A 20997-nucleotide genomic window follows, 5' to 3' on the forward strand; every position below is an offset into this window, starting at 1 on the left:
TTAGTAAAGTGACAAGCACTTGACAATATTATATATATCTGAGTTTTCATAATTCATCTTTGCTCAAAGTATGCATGAAAATAGTGAGAATGAAGCTGTTGGGAGGGAGACTTTGAGAGACTAACTGGAGACTTTGAGAGACTAATATTTGTGGAAATTGTTTGTTAATGTTTATTAATAACAACTATGCTAACTGATCTCCAGATTGGAATTATAACTAATAGTTTTCTTTGCTATTTCTAATAAATCTAGAAGTGGGCTGGGAATCTTCTTCCTTCATTTGTAAAGTGGGAACAATATCAACTACCTTGTCTTGGGCAATATGTCCAAATCATTTAGCATAGTATCTGACACATTATGGGAGGTCAATAAATAGAACTATAATGTTGATTCTTCTTTTATGTCCATTATCAATTATAATGGTAAAATACTAATTTATAGCAATTTCTTTAATATTGAATTAATAATACTAATATGTTAGTATGTTAGTGCTTTCCATTTATAAAACATGAATTAATCAAATTCATATGATTATATGTAATTAGATATTAAATGTAATAAATTATTTGTTTAACAGTTATTTAATTTAGATACAATGAGGTGATTGAGATATGTGAATATGCTCTATAAACTTTGGGTAACATGTTCTATGACCTCCCTTCAAACCTTTATCATTTATTAACATGATGTTTCTTCTCTGAAGAGAAAAAAAAAAAGATTGGGAATAGCAAGAGCAACTTCAAGGAGCTGCTAAGAAAATCAGGTAAAATAGTATATGAGAAGCAGCTTTGTAAACTCTAAAATATAATGCAAAGACTAATTACTGTATTTTTGTTGTTTTAACCATGACATTAGCAGGATTTAATGCTATGGCTTTAAGTTAGAACAAAGGAGATGAAAGCAAAGGTAATTAAATTAAAAAAAAAAAAACAACCTATGCTGGAACAAGTAGATAAAAGCTCTGAAGGAAAAATTTATGAAGATCTATTTAATAAAGCATTATTTATTTCAGAGTTTGAATTATGAATAAGCCTGTGACCCCCACAATAAACTAAAAGTGAATCAAATTTTCTGTAACTTTTCTAAAATTAAAAAAAAGCTAGGGCTCCTTTCTTTTATGTATCAGGCATTTTTTTTGTTGTTGTTGTTATATAGCATTAATTCTAAATAATACTAATATACAGAATAGGGAAAATAATTCTGGGGAAAAAATGATGCTCATTTACATGATTACAGTCACAAAGGGTAGGGTCCATATGCATGATTTCAATGTTCAAAAACATTTTCATGCTAAAAAGAAATGAAACATTATATATTTTGGTGTGTAATGATTTATCAAACAATTTTGTAAAATGGTTGTTAACAAATGAAATGTTGAATGCTGCCAACAGAACTGTATGGTGATTTTTAAGAAAGCCTTTTTGGAAAGCCATCAAACATTGCCATCTAGGAAACTTGTTATTCATGGACTGGTTGGTAAAAATGTTCAGCCAAATGAATATAAGAAAACTTAAAATTGTTGGCGTACCGTACCAAGATCAGCCTTAAGATCTGTTGGCAGACTTAACTTTCTTGATCCTTTAACTGAAACAACAGAAAAAGGAAAGAGGCAGTTGTTAATTATATAAAATTAAAGAGGAGTGTGGGGGAACAGTTGTTTTACAGTATAATTATTAAATCCTGATAAGCATTATATTTAGTGAGCATGTATAGAAGCAGAAATACTATCTGATATTAGTTTGTTGTCATTCAGTAGTAAATATTTAATATGCAAACAGAAACATGAGGAAAGCAATTGTTCTTACAGTAAATAATTAAAGTATATCTTTTCATAATTTTTTTCACATGTGATATGAGAAGTGATTTTTTTTAATTTGGGAAGAACCAAAAATCCATTTCAGATCAATCTAATAGGTAAAGAAATATTGCAACAAATGCATGAGCTCATTTCATAAATAACTGATAAGGGTAAAAACTGATGATAAAACTCTCAACATTTTTTTAAAATAGAAAGAAAATTCTATTATAGGTGTATATGATATAGTAAAGGAAACCACGCCAATGGCAGATGAAATGACTTCATATTGAATAGTACAATGTTAAATTCAGTAGATAAGACCTTGAAAATAAAAAATATTTGAAAATGAATTTAATTATATTATAAATCAAGCTATCAGAAAATGTATGAATAGACCAAGAAAACACCTATAATTTATTTATAATCGTTACTCATTATTTATCTGTTAATAAAGATTTCACGTTGGGTATCTCAAAATATTTAGCTGAAATGCATGTTATCATAGAAATGCATAAGGGGAAATCATGTTAGACATCTTTTCTGTCAATACTTTAAGACTCTAATTGATATCATCAATTAACTTATACCTTCTAATGAGTGATTTTTCTTTACAAATAAGAAAGTTATTGTAAAATAAAGATGCAGATAACAGAGTAGAAAGAATATTCAATTTAAAATCAGAAAACCTGGCTCACAAATTTCTGAATTTTGCTACCTAATAATATAACTTTGAAAAAGAATCCCTTCATCAATTCATAGCTTAATCTTGTAGCTTAATCTGTCAAATAACATTCTTGATACTGTCTTTAATGTTTCTACTGGAATATGATTGGAATACATTTTATAACAGGTTTTAGAAGGCCTAAATATATTATAAACTTAAATATATTTTTTATGTGTCATGAAATATTGTCTCTTTATTCCCCCCCAACCATTTAAAAATTAAAAACCCATTCTTATTTCACAAGTCATACCAAGATAGGTGGCAAGCTGGATTTGGCCTACGGACTGTGTTTTGCTGACTACTATATTCCATGCTAAACTACTTGTAAAAGGAAACCTAAGTATTATCATTCTAATAAAAATAATAGCAGCAGGCAAATGTTGCTATAAAGACATTAAAAATAATTCTATTAAGATTAAGGCACAACCAAGAAATCAAATTTTAGTAATTTGGGTTTAGAATTAGCACAAAGAGAAAGTTATTTATATCAAAATATGGCAAACTAAATATACGTAATATGCTTCATAAGAGGTTGCAAATATATTTTGTAAATTCACAATTCAGATGAACTGAAGGAGTGGGGTATGTTCAGTATTTAGAATAATCTTTAATTTTTTAAATAACTAATGGAAGGATTTGTATCACAATTTATCTTGTTTCTATTTTGTTTTTAAATATGGTATTTTGGGGCACCTGGGTGGCTCACTCAGTTAAGTGGCAGACTCTTGGTTTTGGCTCAGTTTATAATCTCAGGTCCTGGGATCGAGCCCCCCATTGGGCTCCCTGCTCAGCGGTGCATCTGCTTGTGGATTTTCTCTCCTTCTCCCTCTGCCCCTCCCCCGGTCTTTCATTCTCTCTCTTTCTCAAATAAATAAATCTTTAAAAAAATATGGTATTTCAACATATCTATATAGTATTATTTTTAAATGGATTACAAAGATGTTTTCAAAAAGAGGGCAAACAGTTCCTGCCTATTGGTAAGCCCAGATACATAAGCAGGACAAAGACTACAATGTCACATGCCTCCCACTTCCAACTATTCTTTTTGATGGAAAATTCACATCCTATATTCTAGTATCTAACTTACTCTGGCTCCCAAATCTGCTCTAGTTTTTTGGATCCCCTCCTCCATTTTGTTGCCTCTTTTTGGTTTTCTAGAAAGCCTGAAAACTGGGGTCCCCTCACAAACCCCATCTTCAATAGTATAACTGAGGGAGGGAAAGGAAATGATTTGATAGTGGAATTAATTAGGGAACTTTAATATATTCATGCACAGAATGATTCTCCTCATTTGCCCAGCTAGTACACTTTTTTTGGGTGGTGGGTGGGGGTGGGGGTGGTGCTCCTTGTGTCCAGATACCTAGTAAATTCTTACTTGTTCTTCGAGACTCCTCAAAAATCACCACCTTTCTAAATGTAGCTTCAAAGTTAAGGCTTCACCTGGTGCCATTATCTTAACCTTCATAGCCCCTTGTGCACATTTCCTTTATTACACTTAACACATTTCATTACACCTGATTTTTTTTCACTCCTCATTAACATACTGAAACTGAGTTCTCCAAAAGTGGGGGTTGTACTCCCAATACCTGATAAAGCACTGACATACAGTAGGTGTACGATGAGTGTTTGCTAAATAAATGTTAAAAAAAACAGTAATATCAAAAGATAGGGTTGAGGAGTTATTCTGAAGAGGACAAAGCAGACAGAGAAAGTATGTTTAAGTGTTAGAGAAATATGTTACACATGAACATTTGAGGAATTTGGGTTGGAAGATGAGTAAGGTAAGAGGTAGTAAGAGGCAATTCGTCTTGGAAATGTGCAGAATGGAAACAATACGTATTAACCTTTGCAATGTGCCCCTGGGAATGTGGCTCTCTGAATTTCTTCACTTTTACTGTTCTCTAAGCTAAAGCATATGCACCACTGTCGTTACATATTGTTAGCTGAAGGGGAGAAAATGGTTAACAGAAACTTCTCACTACTCAGTGGCTCAGCACATTGCACAAAAAAGAGAATCTTGGCTCAAAGGAATCTTAAAGGTCATTTACTCCAATATCCTATTCAGTGAAACTATTTCCCCTACAACATTCTTGATATCCTATCTGTTTAAATAGTTCTGATAGAAACCTTTAAACCTATAAAAAAAATCCAATTTTGGGTTGCTATATTGCTCTAAAATTTCCTTCTATATGAGCTCAAATTACTTTCTTTTACCATTTATAATTTTTCCAGTTCTAACCTCTGGAGCAATAAAGAGCAAATGATTCTTGCTCTCACATGCCAGATCTTAAAGCCTCTGCAGAGACTTAGGGGCCACCTCCAGGTACTCTCAATAGATCAGAAATTTTTAAGAAGGTGATACTGATACAAAGAGTTGGCAGATCACATTTTGAGAAATAACATTTTATGGTTTTATGAATACTTTATGAATATTAATCAACCTATGGGATTTTTACATGGGACTCTTCCACAAGAAGTATTTCCTGAGATGAATCTCAGATTTTTTCACATGAGAGACCATATTGTCCACAGTTGTTAAATTAGATGTAGATACAGTTACAGATATAGATAACATTTTGATGAGCTTTTAAAATTGATTATTATATTTATTTTTGAGTTGACAGGTACTTTTTTGGTTCCTTTAAGTAAAAAAATATTATATCATTGATCTTATATTTCCTAATTTTGAATGGAATGTGGTAGTTATAAGGACAGTAAAACCCCTGTTAGAAGAGGCTAGACGCCTTTTTTTCTCCTCTGTAAATTTCTATAAAGACTTGCTCTTCTCTAAGAAGGCAGGTTTCCTGGTATTTGATGAAGTGAAGCCCAGTGATCCAGAACACAAGTGAGCTGGATTCATATCATGACTCAACCATTTGCCAGCTGAGTGATACTGGGCTAGTAGTTACTTAATCTCAGGAAGAGTATGTGTCCCTTTCTCTATGAAATGGGAATAATAATAGTCCCTACTTCATAGGGACCTCATCAACATTAATTAAGGGAATGTATGCAATGCAATTAGCATTGTGTGATTATCTAATAAGCATTTAATGTTAGCTGTTTTCATTATTAGTTGGCAAGAAAATATTGTCACTCTGTATTCTATATCAGAAATGACTTATCTGGGCAACATGTCCTATTTAAAATTTGGTGCCTTTGATTAAACACTGAATACTTGAGATAGTCTCCAATTTTATATAGTACTATCATTTGTTTGCTCTGCACAGTAGTACTTCCTAAGAGTCCACTGTCTTTTCAATAGTGGTGTCATACACTTAATTCATCATGGGCTTATTTTCCATACAAATCTCTTTAAATCCTGTGCATTCTCAAGAACAGTATCTTTCATCCTTCACACCTTGAAAAACTGCCTATCTTAGCTCATAGACAACAATACAGCAAATAATGCCATAGGTAATCCAGCTGTAGGGCAGGGAATATTGCTACACAAAGAGTTAGACTTAAAACAGTTTGATTTCTTATGATCTTAGTTCTGTTAGATTCTGGGCAAATTGTCAGGAAATTCTTGTTACTTTAACATGTCATGGCGTATATACAGCAAAAGAAACAGTCAACAAAACCAAAAGACAACCGACAGAATGGAAGAAAATATTTGCAAATGACATATCAGATAAAGGGCTAGTACCCAAAATCTATAAAGAACTTATCCAACTCAACACCCAAAGAACAAATAATCCAATCAAGAAATGGGCAGAAGACATGAACAGACATTTTTCCAAAGAATACATCCAAATGGCCAACAGACACATGAAAAAGTGCTCAACATCGCTCGGCATCAGGGAAATCCAAATCAAAACCTCAATGAGATACCACCTCACACCCATCAGAATGGCTAAAAATAACAAGTCAGGAAACGACAGATGTTGGTGGGGATGTGGAGAAAGGGGAACCCTCCTACACTGTTGGTGGGAATGCAAGCTGGTGCAACCACTCTGGAAAACAGTATGGAGGTTCCTCAAAAAGTTGAAAATAGAGCTACCATACGATCCAGCAATTGCACTACTGGGTATTTACCCCAAAGATACAAATGTAGGGATCCGAAGGGGTACGTGCACCCCAATGTTTATAGCAGCAATGTCCACAATAGCCAAACTGTGGAAAGAGCCAAGATGTCCATCGACAGATGAATGGATAAAGAAGATGTGGTATATATACACAATGGAATATTATGCAGCCATCAAAAGGAATGAGATCTTGCCATTTGCAACGACGTGGATGGAACTGGAGGGTGTTATGCTGAGTGAAATAAGTCAATCAGAGAAAGACATGTATCATATGACCTCACTGATATGAGGAATTCTTAATCTCAGGAAACAAACTGAGGGTTGCTGGAGTGGTGGGGGGTGGGAGGGATTGGGTGGCTGGGTGATAGACATTGGGGAGGGTATGTGCTATGGTGAGCACTGTGAATTGTACAAAACTGATGAATCACAGATCTGTACTTCTGAAACAAACAATGCAATACATGTTAAGAAAAAAAAAAGAAGAAGATAGCAGGAGGGGAAGAATGAAGGGGAGTAAGTCGGAGGGGGAGACGAACCATTAGAGACTATGGACTATGAGAAACAAACTGAGTGTTCTAGAGGGGAGGGGGGTGGGGGGATGGGTTAGCCTGGTGATGGGTATTAAAGAGGGCACATTCTGCATGGAGCACTGGGTGTTATGCACAAACAATGAATCATGGAACACTACATCAAAAACTAATGAGGTAATGTATGGTGATTAACATAACAATAAAAAATTTAAAAAAAACATGTCATAGCATATATTTTTGAAAAAAAACCATAAAATAACTGTATGCTAAAAAGATGAATTTTATCCTATGTAAATTATATCTAAATAAAACTGAGTTAGAAAAATTCACAGGAAAGCATCCTCATAGATAGTGTTAATCACTTACCTAATCACATATATCACCTTCTGACTTACCTAGAAAATATTAGGTAGGATGGTATAAGAGATCAAAGATGATGCAAATGAATGAAGTGATTGGCTGATGGCAAAATACATACTAATATTTAATAAATTCAGGCCTAAAGGTCAGGTGATGGCCAAGCCCTATGAGAGCACCAGATTATAAACCTTTGCAAGACTATTTATCTCTATTCTAGATTTTCTGCCTCCAAATTCAGGCTCGGTTACAGTAATGAGGCAGGGTAGTCTGGTGGCTTAGCATAGCTTATGACAGAATGAGGTCATATGCTCAGCCCTAAATATGAACAGAACTTCAGGCATTACAACAGTATTTTGCCTAGGGGGTTTCATGTATCTTCAGTGCATCAGATCCTTCAATCACTTGTATATTCACTTGCTTTTTTCCTAACTCTTAATTCAAGTCAAAGTCAATGGAAAGTGCAGCCTGGTTCATCTGAGGGATGTTGTATTGGCTTCAAACAGGGCTCAGAATAATAGAGAACAAACTGATGGTTATCAGAAGGGAGTTGGGTGGGGGAACGGGTTATACAGGTGATGGGGATTAAGAAGTGCACTTGTGATGAGCATGAGGTGTTGCATGGAAGTGTTGAATCACTATATTGTACACCTGAAACTAATATTATACTGTATGTTAACTGGAATTTAAATAAAAACTTAAAAAAAATAAAAACGTAAAAAAAACCCCACACACCTCAGGTCCTTGGTGACACATTTGAATCAAAATTTTAGGAACAGAACAAACCCTGAATCAGTCTAAATGTGGCTTACTACTTTAATGGGAAATAACATAAAGAGGTAGGCTAGAAGTTCCTAATTCAAAGCTTTTGATTAGTTGTTTCTTGGTTAGAAACACCTGGATTGATCTTTTGATTTCCAGTGAAGGATTTCTACTTTGTTATGGCTAAGCTACAACTAATATTAGAAATTTAGAATGGTCAAGGAGATCAAGTTCAGTCTCTTCAGGCCATGGATATTCATTATTATTTTTATAATAACCACTACTAGTGCTCACTTCAGCAGCACGTATATATGTAATAACCACTACTATATATTATTGAGAATCTATGTTCTGGAATTAGTATACAGTTAAGGTTGAGAAACTTTGCTAAAGTTATAATGATAGGAATGGCAGGTAAGTTCAAATTTCTCTGACTCCAAAGCCATGTCCTTTCCAGTAAGCAGCACAATATGTATGTTATATATGATATAGCAGATACCACGTGTGTTGGCCTAGATGTCTTCTGCAAAATAAATAAATCTAATACTAAATTAAAAGTTTAGATTAAAATGTTTTAAAGTTTATCTATGTATTGATTCATTTACTGACTGGTTGGAACATAGTAATGAATTTCATTTGTCTCTATCTTCCCTAAGCTAGAAACTAAGATAGAACAAAACCACCCGGTACATATACAGGTACAGTACATACACACAATTTTGGAGTCACCATACCACAGTAGAGACCTCAAAGGCCTACATGCCTCTATATTACCACCCCCCCCACTTATGAAGTGACTGTGATAAAGTCAGGCAAAGAAGGATCTTTATTTGAATTTGTCCCAGCATAAAAAAATGTTTAGTGTCATGACTCCACTTTTCTTGGTATATTAAAATATGTATTATGTTTCTATCTGGATAGTGTTAATGAATCAGTGACTTTTTCTTAGTGTTGTATGGACAAGAGTTAAATGATTATGAAACTTTTATTTCTGTTCTTGTCTACCTTGAATTATAAACTCCCAGAGAGATCTAGGTTCTTCAGCACACTCTTTTTTTTTAAAGCACATAATAGGAGGACAAATAATTTGGGATCAGTGGACCTTGAAGTCTGAAGATTTGGGTTGGTTCAGACTAAGCCATTTATTAGCAGGGTAACCTTGGGCAAGTTATGAAATTTTTCCTTAGTCATAATTTCTCCATCTGTGTAAAAGGAGAACAACACTAACCCTATAGGGTTCCTATAGGATTGAGTAAGAAAATACACATGAAAAATACTTTGTTTGCCTTAAAGTACTATAGCAACATTGATTATAATTTTTAGCAAACAAGCCTTAATAAATTCAAAATGTGATAATTTGTTGATTCTATGAACTAAAAACTACTTTTGAAACCAGTTTTTCCCAGAAATTAAATGGTAAACTATATTTCTAATGTTTCATGCAAAGTATATTTCTTAGGTTCTTTTGAATTTCTTTGTTAAAACATTCTCTTCATAACTTAGCAACTTTGTCACTGCATGGCTGTCCTTTAATTTCAACTGTGATTAGTTTTTTGCAATTCCTCTATTTCTTTTTCTCTTTTTATTAATGAAAACTAGGAAAAAGCATAGGCTTTACAACCAAATGTAACCAAGCTGAAATTGTAGCTCTATTTATTTAAATACTCTGAGCATCAGTTTTCTCCTCAGAAAAAGGCCTATCACAGGGGTGTTCTATTACATAAAAAAAAGAAAATACTGTTTGAGAAATTGTGGATTACAATTATTTTTAGATTCCTTGGGGTCTTTATTTGGGGTCTAGAACATTGGTAACTTATTCTTCTTAAAGTTGCAAATCTGTTCACAACCATTTTGTAATGAATGCCTAATTTAAGGAAGCTATACAACCTGTGTTTGATTTTGATTTGGTCCCTCTGAACAGCATCGAATATTCAATGGCTCTGCATAAAACAGATTATAAGACCTTCCCTTCTGCTCACTATTTCTAAGAGAACATTGCCCCTTTGAGGCAATTCTTTGGTGGAGTTTCCATGATCATCATAGTAGTTTGTGATCATAGATAATATTTAATTGTATTATGAAGAATTTGGAGAATTTTTACAAAACCACTCTACGTTTTGGCTCTTAAGTTTCCCTGAGTTCTCTGTTGGTCCCCCCATATTTTTGTATAGGTCTGATAAAAGTATTCAGGCTTAAAGTAGAAAAATAACAGTATCAAAATTATATGGAACATTTCAAAATCACAGATGCCTTAGGAATTCCTGCTTTATATCTTAGGAAGTCAGTGTCTGTGGTTTTAATTGTTTCAGGGAAATTTGCCTTCATTCACCATGGGGGACCTATATTTTCAGCCCAAATAAGAATAAAGCTTTTGAGACAAATTGTGTAATCCAGAAAATTGTAGAGATACAGAAAACTTGTTTGTTCAAAAAAGAGATTTTCACTTTCACCTGGCAAGTGATGTACTTGATTTCGCTGTCTCACAGATGGTATTTCATTCCTATAAAAGCCTGGTGCTGCCTCAGGAGTTCTGGTAGCAAGTCCTAAAGGAAGGGAATAAAAGACTATTGGCATTTAGTTTCTTAGCCCAATGAACCCAGAAGTTTTATCTTAGAGGTGAATTTCATAATAACGATTTGAAAGGGTCTCTATTTTGTGCCTTTATCTGAGTATTTAGTACTGCCCCAACAGAGGACTATTTGGAGGGAAGAAGATTTCTTCTTTGGAAGATGTAGTGGGGTTCTAGAAATGTAGAACCACACAGAAGGAGCATTCAGGCTAGGCTATAAGACGTAGTTCTAACCCAAGTTTGAGAACAACAGAGCTGGTTACTTCTTTGTTAGTATTTTGTGGTGTTAGTCTCTATGATATTTTAATAAAGGTATCTTTATTAAAGATACCTAAATAAATATATTATAATAGAGATACATATTTCTATCACCCTAGTCTTAACTTGAACTTGATAGCATAGTCTATTGTATATTGTGGACAGTGAGAATCACAAGGATTGATGGCTATATAGGTAGCAGCAGTACTAGAACCTGATGCTAGCCTAGGAAAAGATGTTCATCTGAGCAAATGATTTTTAAAGGCACACCTTCAAGGAGGAAAAATTAGAAAAATGCACATCTTGTGGGTAGATATAAATCTATAGTTGAAGGCTAGGTTAGTTTTCAATTCCTTGTGCAAAGACAAAGGGCCTGTTTCCTTTAGGGATTGTAGTTCTGTTCCAGGTAAGTGGAGCTAGGGCTGAATATTAGTTCCAGCTCATCCTCTTGGGAGGTAGGTTTATGTAGTACACAAACTGCACAACCTTACCCGGTGAGTGAAAAAGGGTTACACAGCTTTAAGGAAAAACAACCTATTTGTAAAATTATTAGTTTAATGTTGGTTTCTGCAGATAGACTCATTTCCATTTGGCATGGAGTATGTTATTTTGTTCATTAGTTTATTCTCAGTAGATAACATAATATCTACATAACTGCAGATACTGAAAATTACTTGTTGAATAGTTGGGTGAATAAATAAATAATATGAAATGTTTATATTATCCTGGCAGTTAAGAACATCAGCTTTCTGGTTGGCTCAATGGGATTCTACTAGCTCCCAATTCCTATTCTGTTCTCTCTCATTATCCTCAAATAAATATTTAATAATCTTAAACGTCACTATTTTTACTTGCAGTTTATTGGGCTAAAGGGAGTTTGAGATCCATGTAGGAAATCAGAGTTATAAAATGATTATTGGTCTCTGGCTTGCCTAATTACCAACCATTTTTGCTCAGCTATTTGCATCAATGTTTTAATCAGACTTCAAAGGGGTGAAAAGATCACAAAATAGATACTGAAAGGGTAAGTATTGAAAAAAATATTGTAAAAATTTTCACAGAGGCATGATGCTCAAGTGGTCCAGAGACCAGAAGCATTAGCATCATGTAGGAACTTGCTAGAAATGCAAAATTTCAGGCCCCACTCTAGACTTGTTGAATTAGAATCTCTGGCACTCAGCATTCTGTGTTTTAACAAACTCTTCACATGATTTTGATACAGGCTTACATTTGAGAACAACTGAATTAAGAAAAAAAATAGAGAATGCAAGAATAGTATTGGCTCTTAAATGCTATATATACATGAAAAAGGGGAGATATACCCAGGTACAAACATAAAAATGGCCATTATTAATCAGACCTAATGACCTGTTTCTTAGTGTATGAATCAAGGAGACATTAGGAGGCATGGCTGCTTTTCTTAATTTTTCAAAAGTTAGATGTATTACATATATTCTAGTTTCCCTTAATTACATATTATTGACTTTGTCATTCATAAGTTATCTAAACATTTTAATTGTTTATATCTTCATTCTTTTCTACCTTTAGAGATAATAGGCTTCATGAGTTTTGTAAACTACTGTTAAGGCCTTAAACTCAATTTTTTCAGTTACATTTTAGTTTTATGAGATTGGGCTAAAAAGTCTGCATTTACCCTAACTATACCTTTCCTGATAATCTAGATACAGCAATTCCTACAATAGGAAGAGATTGCAGAATGTAGTTTTATGAATATGTGCTGCTGTGGTATTCTAGGAATAACATCGGGCACATTCTCCATTGTGGGCTTAGAAAGACCCCTTAATATAACACAACTATTTTTTTTTCATGGGAAATGAATGGAATATGCAAATAATATTTCCAATTTTCTTAAAGTAAAATAAACTTTGTTGGCACTATTCCCACAAGGATAAATTTCATATATTTTAACAAATCTATAATGATTTAAAAGCCGTAATAAGAAATCTCAGTCCTCAATTATGAATATTTATATTCTAAGGTTGCTAGTAAAGAAAAGTGGGCCCTGCCTAGCAAACCAGTCTCAAATAGGGCACTGAAGTGACAAGTGAATCTTATCACAGCCAGTCATTTCTGTCCCAAGTAACCTAGCAAAGTAGTCAAAACCTTCCTGCTTTGAAACAATCTACTTCATTGCATGTGAAGTCCTGATTCTGCCTTGCAAAAAGAAGTGTGGTGATGGTATTTCCAGATTTGCTCTAACATTAATGAAAAAAGAAACATCAGAGGCAGAACACTAAAAGCAAGATGTCTACTAAAAACCTACAATAATTATCATAATTAGTTATGATATTGACATATCCCTGAGATTGGGAAGAAGGAAGAGATGTTTGCTAATACTACATATATTCAACCTTGTATTGGGAGATCCTAGCTAAAGTCTTCCTTTAGAAATAAGAACTAGAACTGTAATTTTAACACTGAGCATAATTGGATAGACAGTCCAAAAGGATTTACAAATTATTGGAAGTTATCAAGTTTTCTAGATATGTCAGTATACAAAATTAATTGTATTTTTATATTCCAGCCACAAACAACAAGAAAAAGAAATAAAAAATTACAGAATATAAAAACACCAAATGCCAAGGAATAAAGCCAATGAAAGGTGTGCAAGACCTCTAAAATGAAAACTAAAAATTTTACTGAGAGAAAGATGTATGTGGAACAAGTGAAACTTTCATACACTGCTAATGGAAGTAAAATTGGTACAACCATTTTGAAAAACTCAGTAGTATTTACTGAAGCTGAACATAGACATACCCTATGACCCCCCAAATTCACTCCAATACACGTGCAACAAAAATGAGTTTATATTTGCTTTGAAATTTTTACAAGATTGGTCATAACAGCTTTACTTGAAATAGCCCCAAACTGAAAACCACCTAAGTGCAGCAACAATAAAACGCATAGATATATTCACATAAAGGAATATCACACAGCAATACAAATCATTCAGCAATGTAACTGAATATCATATATATAATGTTGAACAAAATTAGCAAGAAACAAAAGAAGTAAATAATACATATTTTCACTGATATGAGAGTCTAAACCCCACAAAACGAATCTATGGTTCAAAGTCAAAACAGTAGGTACCTTTGTAGGAATAAGTGGCTGAGAGGCATGAGGGAGATTTCTGAGGTTCTAGAGACATTCCGTATTATACCTCAGTTAAAAAAGCTTACTCCTAAAGAGGTAAGACCAAGGTATACAAAAAATTCCAAGTAAAAAAAGCAAGAGTTGTTGTATTAATAGTAAACAAAGTGGAATTCAGGTGGAAAAGACATAATATGAAATGAACAATGGTGATTAATGGTACAAGATGCACTTTTTGTGGATATATTTTAAAATATCTACACATGAATATTCTTAACACAGCAGATATAAGGAAAAACCGAAACACATTATTAGTACAGTATTTTAATTCTCCTTTTCTCCATCCTTGAGTCAAGTAATCAAAATATAAGGACAAGAAAGACTTAAATAATATGAAAGCAACACTTATAATTACTTAATGCTACAAGTTAATATTAACTCAGGTAAAAGTAATAAACTGTCTACCATATGGAAAACACTGTTAATGCAATCACAACTTATAAAAACCTATGACACATATAATGCACATATAATGGGAAATTTAATCATTATATAGATATAAAGAAATAATATCAATGTAAGAAGTGAATTAAGTATCTACCACACACACACAAGAAAAGGAAAAGTGCAAAATAAAGGGAAGCAGAGGAGGGAACTAACAGAGTTAAAAGCAGAAGTTAAGTTAAAACCCCCCAAACCCAGTAAAACTTGGGTTCAGGTTTAAAAAAAAACAACAACACAAAAATAGATTGACTATTAACAGCCTAAAAGAAAGAACCACAGTCTTTGCATATGTTACATTGAACATTGTTAGAAAATTTCCATAATGAAAACTTTTCTTTTTTTTAATGAAATGTTTTCTTTACAGGTAATATGAACATACAAAATAAGTAATTATAAAGGTTAAATGACTTGATGGGAGAATTCTACCAAAACTTTAAAAAGCAGTTAACTCCAATAGTATTTAAATTGTTGGGCATAAAGAAAATCCTTAAAAGAAATATCTGAATGCAGAAAGCTGCTGTAAGGCAAGAGATACCACAATCAAAATTTAGAAAAAATATTTGGATCTCATGTCATGAAAGGGTGATCTTAATTTGTAAAGAGGCAATAAATATTAATATTAAAGGGACAAATAGCCCTATAGAAAATGGGTAAATTGTATGAATAGATGATTTACAGAAAAAAATATTTAAAGAGTTCTTAAACAGTTGAAAAGGTATTAGATATAACTTAATGTGAGAGAGAAATTGAAACTACATCGACATATCCTTTTTTCCCAACAGACATAAAATTTAAAAAATGATAACCAATAAACATTGGTTTATTGATGTTATTGATAAAAGGAGGGAAAATAGGGAGAATTTATAAAGATTAGACAGGCATATACTCTGACTCAGCAGCTCCAATTTTAGGAATTTATCTTATAGGTATACCTGTACACATTTAAAATGAGGAAAGTACCAAGGTCGGTCACTGCAGCATTGTTTGACATGACAAGTTTGATAGCAAACTAAGTGTCCTTTAATTGGTGAAAGGACTATATAAATTAATAGTACATACATGCAATTAAATATCATACAACTGTAATGATTATGTAATCAAATGGAAAGACAAGATACACAGTAAACTGAAACAAGCAAAGTAGAGTGAAATGCATATACTACTTGTGTATAAAACACGAAGCAAAAAAGAATGTATGTTTTTTGGTTTGTTTACAAACACAAACTGAAAGGATAAATAAGAAAGTAACTATTTTTCAAAAGGATGGAAACAATATATGGGAAAGGATGGGAGGGAGAATTTAAATTCCATTTCTTTTTGACATTTGAACCCTATATTACTATTAAAATTTGGATTATGGATAAGAATTTAAAGTGAAGTTACTTAAATTGATATAGAATATTGAATTGAATTTTATATTGAAGATTTCTGACATAAAAATATCAAAGTAATATTTAAGGAGATTAATTTTGCAACATGATTTGCAAAGTGAATTGTAAGAGTGAGAGATGGATAGCAGAGACACCTGTTAGAATATTTTTGTGATACTTTAAATGTGGAATAATAAATGCCGAAATTAGGATGGTGCCAATAGAAATGCAAAAGAAAGGGTAATGTATGAGATCATATTTAAAATAAAGCAGTAAAATAAGGATTAAATAGATATGATTAAACAAAAATTTACACAGACACAACTAGATTCTACTTAGCCTACATTCCTGAAGAATAAGGATAAACAACTAACAACTCTTAAGACAGCAAACTGAAGAAATGTCACAGTTCTAAATGAATTTCTAAAAGTCAAAATTAATTCCTTATAAGGTATTAAATGTTTATACATTTGTGTTAAGTTAAAATAAAAAATTAAAACAATTTTTGATACTCTATGTAAACATCTATAGTTCAGTATCAAAGATATACCTGATATTTTTGGTGCTTAAAAATTTACATATTATTATATATGCATTGGAGAAAAATCAGATAAATAAATAAAATAAGCTAACCATTCATAATCCCACCACCCAACAATTTGTACTACTAACATTTTTTGCATACCTTAAAGACTTATTCCTAGGAATCTTTATACTCACATTTTTTGTATATTTTAGTGGGCTCATGCTTTATCTTGATGCTTTAGTTCCAGCATATTATCATTATTTCTTTTTTTAATCAATGAATATACATGTTTCCAAACTGTGGTCCAGAGGTATGAACCAACTAAGGTCCAATGATATCATATTCTCTGCACCTACAGTATACATTTCCCACTAATTCAACTCTAGCTATAAGAAAACAGAATTTCTGTATAACATTACCAATTTTTACTTAGCATTATTTACCTCTGGTAAAAAACCTTCCTTTAAAATGTCTTTAATAGTACTACACTGAGGGTTGTTGGAGTGGAGGGGGGTGGGAAGGATGGGGTGGCTGGGTGATGGACATTGGGGAGGGTATGTGCTATGGTGAGCGCTGTGAATTGTGTAAGACTGATGAATCACAGACCTGTACCCCTGAAACAAATAATACGTTATATGTTAATTAAAAAAAAAAGTACTACACTCATACCTCTGGTCTTAATTTTTTCGGAGGCCAAAATATTTTTAAAGACATTTATTTCTAATTGATTTTGGAGTCAAATTTGTTTACGATTAAATTTCAGAAACTATATTACAATTACTAAAGTTATGAATTTCACATTGTAAGAATTATGAAAATAAAGCAGTAGATTACTGCAGTGAATTACTGGAAAACTGAAAGGTACCATTCATGTTTACCTGAAGTGGGAGACTTGCAGCGTTCGAGTTCCAGGGGAACTGGACTGTCATTTAGCTCAGTTAAACCTGAAAATGAAATGATAATAAGTGAGATAAATTTTGCTAACACTTTGTAGATAATTCTTATTTATTCCTGAAAATTTAAAAAGGTTTTTCTTCCCCCTGTGAAAACTACTTTTGTAGTCTCATGTTATGACAGTGGTTCTGATCATTTGTTTCAACAAGTGATACCGGAAAAAATAAGGAGCAATAACTAATAGATATGCAAAGAGTAACTGAACATAATGGTAGAAAAATATAAATCTTTTTTATTTTTTCATATGAAATAGCTACTTTATTTTATTTTTTTATGTTATGTTAATCACCATACATTACATCATTAGTTTTTGATGTAGTGTTCCATGATTCATTGTTTGCATATAACACCCAGTGCTACTTTTTTTATTATGTTGATCACCATACGTTACATTATTAATTTTTGATGTAGTGTTCCATGATTCCTTGTTTACGTACAACACCGTGCTCCATGCAGAACGTGCCCTCTTTAATACCCATCACCAGGCTAACCCATCCCCCCACACCCCTCCCCTCTAGAACTCTCAGTTTGTTTCTCAGAGTCCCTAGTCTCTCATGATTCGTCTACACCCAGTGCTACTTTAATAAATGACCTAAGTTTCACCTGAAAATAGACCAAAAATAATACAACTTATAATGGGTTTTTAAAAAGACCTAACCAAATCTTCTATTTTCAAGAGAAATGCTTATTGGCTTTTATAAGGAACATTAAGGGTTATACTTAGTTATATAAATTATTATTATACTTAGTTATATAAAGGTAGTGTTATGTAGGACTTATACTTAGTTATATAAAGGTAGTGTTATGTAGTACATATTAAGTGATTTGTTTGGTGGCATCAAATTCTTTCTTATAATAAACACTACATTTTTCTCTTATTTTTAATATCCTATTATGTCAATCTACTGACATATACAAGGATCTACTGACACATACAAGGATAGGCACAATAGGTTAATAAACATTTTGTAATTCTCATTACTGTGGCATTCATAAAACATCCTTAATTATGGTTTTCCTAGTAGGAGATTCTTGTATACTTTTTCTTTGTAAATAAATATTCAGAGTTTCTACTTTAATGTAAATCCCCATACCCAGAAGTACTTTGTCAATTACCAAAGCTATCTTTGTTCATAATCCTTGCCATCACCCCTTTATGTAATTTGTATGAATAAACTTGCTGTGCATTCAAAAAATCATAGATTTTTAGAAAAGGCCCGCTGTGGTACTCTAGCCCAACTCTTACTTTTTACAGATAAGAAACTGTCAGTTCGAAGAGTTTAAACAATTTAAGGTTACAGAACTAAGTGCCAAAGCTTGAATAGAATTCTTTATATATTTAAGAATCTTTTGTTAGAAGTAGGTATTGTGAATATTTTCTTCCCATGAGACTTATCTTGTCATTTTCTTAATGAAAATGAAATGTCTTTTGATGATCAGATTAGTTTCCTTGAAGGACAGATTATCATTTTTTTCCTTTTGTGATTTTTTAAATTCTTATGTGAGTAATCTTTGCCTACTCCATGGTCATGAAGATATTATTGTTTTCTTCAAGAAACTTTTTAATATTCAGCTTTCTTTTTTAGGACTATATTTCATCTTAAATTAATTTTGATTGTGGTGTGAAGAGATTAAGGTCCATTTTTCCCTATATATTTGTCCAGTTTTTCTATCATTATTTGTTAAAAAGATTTTCCTTTCTTCATTAATTTTTATTAGTGACTTAGTAAAAAATGAATTGGCTACATAAGTGTAGGTTTATTTCTGGACTTTCTATTCTGTAGTACCCCACTAATTAATGTAGGTTTATAGTACATCTTGAAGGAGTAAAATCTTCCAACTTCGTTCTTTTTCCAAGAGCTTTTTTATTTTGGATTCTTTGCATTCCTAAATAAAGTTTAGAATCAGTTTGTCAATTTCTATAAAAGGATATGCCAACATTTTATTGGACTGTAATAAGTCCATAGATGATTTTGGCAGAGTAAACATTTAAAAAATAGTCTCCCAACCCATAAACATGGTGTTCTCCTCCATTTAAATGATCTTTTAAAATTTTCTTTCTGCACTAGTTTGTAGATTTCAGTATAGAGGTTTCAATCATGGCATTTTTCAAGTCTTCTATTTCCTTTTCGGTCTTCTACCTAGTCCTTGTATCCTTATTCAAAGTGCAGTATTGAAATTTCTAATTGTCTGTCTCCCTTTGATTCTGTCAAGTATTGCTTCATGTACATCTTAGTTCTGTTGTTAGATGCTTAGTGTTTATAGTTGTTAAATCTTCTTGATGGGTTGACCATTTTTTCATTTTAGATGTCTCTATTTCTAGTAACATTTTTTTGCTTTAAAATCTATTTTGTCTGATATTAACTACAGCCTTTTTATGTTTGCTGTTTGCATGATCTTTTTCTGTCCTTTTACTTTCAACCTATTTGTATCTTTATGCCTTCAGACAGTATAGAGTTAAATCTTGATTTTTAAAAAAATTTAGTCCAACAATCTTTATCTTCTGATTGGATTGTTAAACCTATCCATACTTAATGTTATTATTGATATAGTTGGATTACATCTGTCATCTCACTCTAGGCTTTCTGTATGTCTCATGTCTTTTTTATTCCTCTAATCTTCCTTTACTGCTTTGTTTGACAGTAAGTAAATATCTTCTGGTGCAATTTATTCTTTCTTTAATAATTCTGTCATCATAATTTTTTAAAGATTTTATTTATTTGACAGAGAGACAGTGAGAGAGAGAACACAAGCAGGGGGAGTTGGAGAGGGAGAAGCAGGCTTTCTGCTGAGCAGGGAGCCCAATGTGGGGTTCAATCCCAGGACCCTGAGATCATGACTTGAGCTGAAGGCAGATGCTTAACGACTGAGCCACCCAGGTGCCCCTCTGTCATCATATTTTTGGAGTTCTTTGTAATTGCTCTAAGACAACATATACATCTTAATTTATCAGAATCTACTTCAGGTGTATATTAATGCTAGGGGGATATAGAAATGTTACTTATATAGCTCTATATCCTCTTTTCCTCTTTATATGCTATTATATTGGCATACATATTACATCCATATGTGTTAGAAATCCAACAACATATTATAATTACTTTATATAACTTTGTTTTTTTTTATAAACCTGAGAAGGAAGAGAGCAAAAAAATGTATTTGTAAAGTTTGTGTATTAACTTTCTAATTTACCATTTCTAGCTCTCTTCATTTGTTGTGGTCAATCCACCTGGTTTCATCTGCTTATTCAAATACAGCTTGGCTCCCACCTACCTCCTCGGTGCTGTTATGGAAAATATATTACATTTCTATATGTTATAGGCCCAACAATAAATTTTATACATATTGTTTTATAAATGGCTTATTAAATCGGTTAGATGAAAAATGTGCACTTATACTATTTTATAATTAGATAATTACCTTAATAATGTTCTTTTTTTCCTTTGTGTGAATTCAAGTTATCATCTGGTGTTTACTTTCTTCAGCCTGAGAAAACTTTACTTAGT

General features: G+C 32.5%; 1 protein-coding gene across 1 annotated transcript in view; it reads right to left on the bottom strand.

Moving 5' to 3' along the window:
* STXBP5L (syntaxin binding protein 5 like) overlaps positions 1-20997 on the bottom strand; it is a 406674-nt gene that overhangs the window by 67883 nt on the left and 317794 nt on the right. Inside the window, exons 21-23 of the mRNA XM_027586273.2 lie at positions 17416-17481; positions 10647-10739; positions 1534-1584 (exon numbers count right to left, since the gene is read on the bottom strand). Coding sequence (XP_027442074.1) covers positions 1534-1584; positions 10647-10739; positions 17416-17481 — 210 coding nt within the window. The remainder of the gene's footprint in view (positions 1-1533; positions 1585-10646; positions 10740-17415; positions 17482-20997) is intronic.

The sequence above is a fragment of the Zalophus californianus genome, chromosome 1, assembly GCF_009762305.2.
Source record: "Zalophus californianus isolate mZalCal1 chromosome 1, mZalCal1.pri.v2, whole genome shotgun sequence".
In the NCBI taxonomy this organism is placed as follows: domain Eukaryota; kingdom Metazoa; phylum Chordata; class Mammalia; order Carnivora; family Otariidae; genus Zalophus; species Zalophus californianus.